Raw genomic sequence first — 1,336 nt, 5'->3', positions numbered from 1 at the left:
CAGCGCTGCATGGCTGTAGACCTGGACACATGTACCTCTGTACAGTAGCTTTAGGGGTTTTGAAATGACTCCATTACATCAGTGATTTCTGCAGTTTGTTCCAGATCTTTGTTCCTGCACACCCATGCGATCCTCCTGTCACCACAACAGGGCTGATTTCCTTATTTCCCTCATCACGAGTCAAATTTCCACCTTGGAAAACAGCAACATGGAGAATAAATACGTGTGACTGGAACAGGCCAAACTTTATTTCCTGTAGTCTTGATATATGGCAACAAGGTGACTCAGTGGTTACCATGGTTGCCTGACAGCAGGACGGTCCTTGGGGTTTAAGTGTTCGCATCGTGACTGTGTTTGTCTCCGTCTCATTACAGAGATTTAAAAAATAAATACAGTCATTGGTCTCAGCACACTGCCATGCAGGTTTGGTGGAGCACTTGTGTTTAGTAACTGTGGGTGTGAATGTGTTTGCACTTGTCTATAGTGTGTACTACAGTGTGTACTATAGTGTGTACTTAATGTGAGCCGTGTGCACCCCGCCTCTCACTCAATGCATTCTGGGACAGCATCCACCCCCCCCCCCCCACCGTGACCCGCAACAGTATAAAACCAAACAGGTAGAGAAACAATGAAGTAGCTAAAAATGTGACAATGTGCCATTAACTAACAAGACATGTTTGTTTGTTTGTTTTTGTTGTATTGTTTTGTATGAGTAAGCACATTGTGAACAACGTACAATCCAAAGCAAATAAAGTTGATTCTGATGTCTGTTTCTTTTAAGAGACTTTATTTTTGTTTTAATTGAGGCATTGCAAAACCAATTGATTATCTGTATTTTTGTCAAACATAAAAAAATAGCGCGTAATTTGTTATATATTTGTGGCTTTAGAACAACAATGGCTGTACACAAAGGAAATAATGATTATACAGCCTAATAATAATAATATGAACCGCCCTCCTACAGGGGGGGTGGGGGCCGGGGGCCCACGTGGAGACGCTCTCAGACCTGTTGAGCATGTGTTTACACCACTCTTAGTTACTGAGGTTAGCTAGCTTCAACAATATTACACAAAACCTCCCAAAAATGTCTTCGAAAAGCCGGGATAACGACGACAATGTTGAAGGACAGTCTGCACATAAGGAGGAATTAAACAGAAAGGTTAGTAGCGTTAGCCGCAACATGTAGCTAACATTAGTGGCTAATTTAGCTAATGTATATAAGGTTGCTAACGTGTGTGGCTAATGTAGCTAATGTATGTAAGGTAGCTAACGTGTGTGGCTAATGTAGCTAATGTATATAAGGTAGCTATCGTGTGTGGCAAATGTAGCTAATGTA

At 41.6% G+C, this 1,336-nt stretch overlaps 1 protein-coding gene across 1 annotated transcript in view; it reads left to right on the top strand.

Moving 5' to 3' along the window:
- The first annotated feature begins 927 nt into the window (after positions 1-927).
- Positions 928-1,336, top strand: part of LOC117952563 (ASNSD1 upstream open reading frame protein-like) — a 1,869-nt gene continuing 1,460 nt past the window's right edge. The window contains exon 1 of the mRNA XM_034884950.1: positions 928-1,159. Within this exon, the coding sequence (XP_034740841.1) occupies positions 1,085-1,159 (75 nt within the window). The 5' untranslated portion in view covers positions 928-1,084. The remainder of the gene's footprint in view (positions 1,160-1,336) is intronic.

The sequence above is a fragment of the Etheostoma cragini genome, chromosome 11 (genome assembly GCF_013103735.1).
Source record: "Etheostoma cragini isolate CJK2018 chromosome 11, CSU_Ecrag_1.0, whole genome shotgun sequence".
In the NCBI taxonomy this organism is placed as follows: domain Eukaryota; kingdom Metazoa; phylum Chordata; class Actinopteri; order Perciformes; family Percidae; genus Etheostoma; species Etheostoma cragini.
The sequence above is the reverse complement of the archived record's forward strand: the minus strand, read 5'-3'. Positions and strand labels throughout refer to the sequence as shown.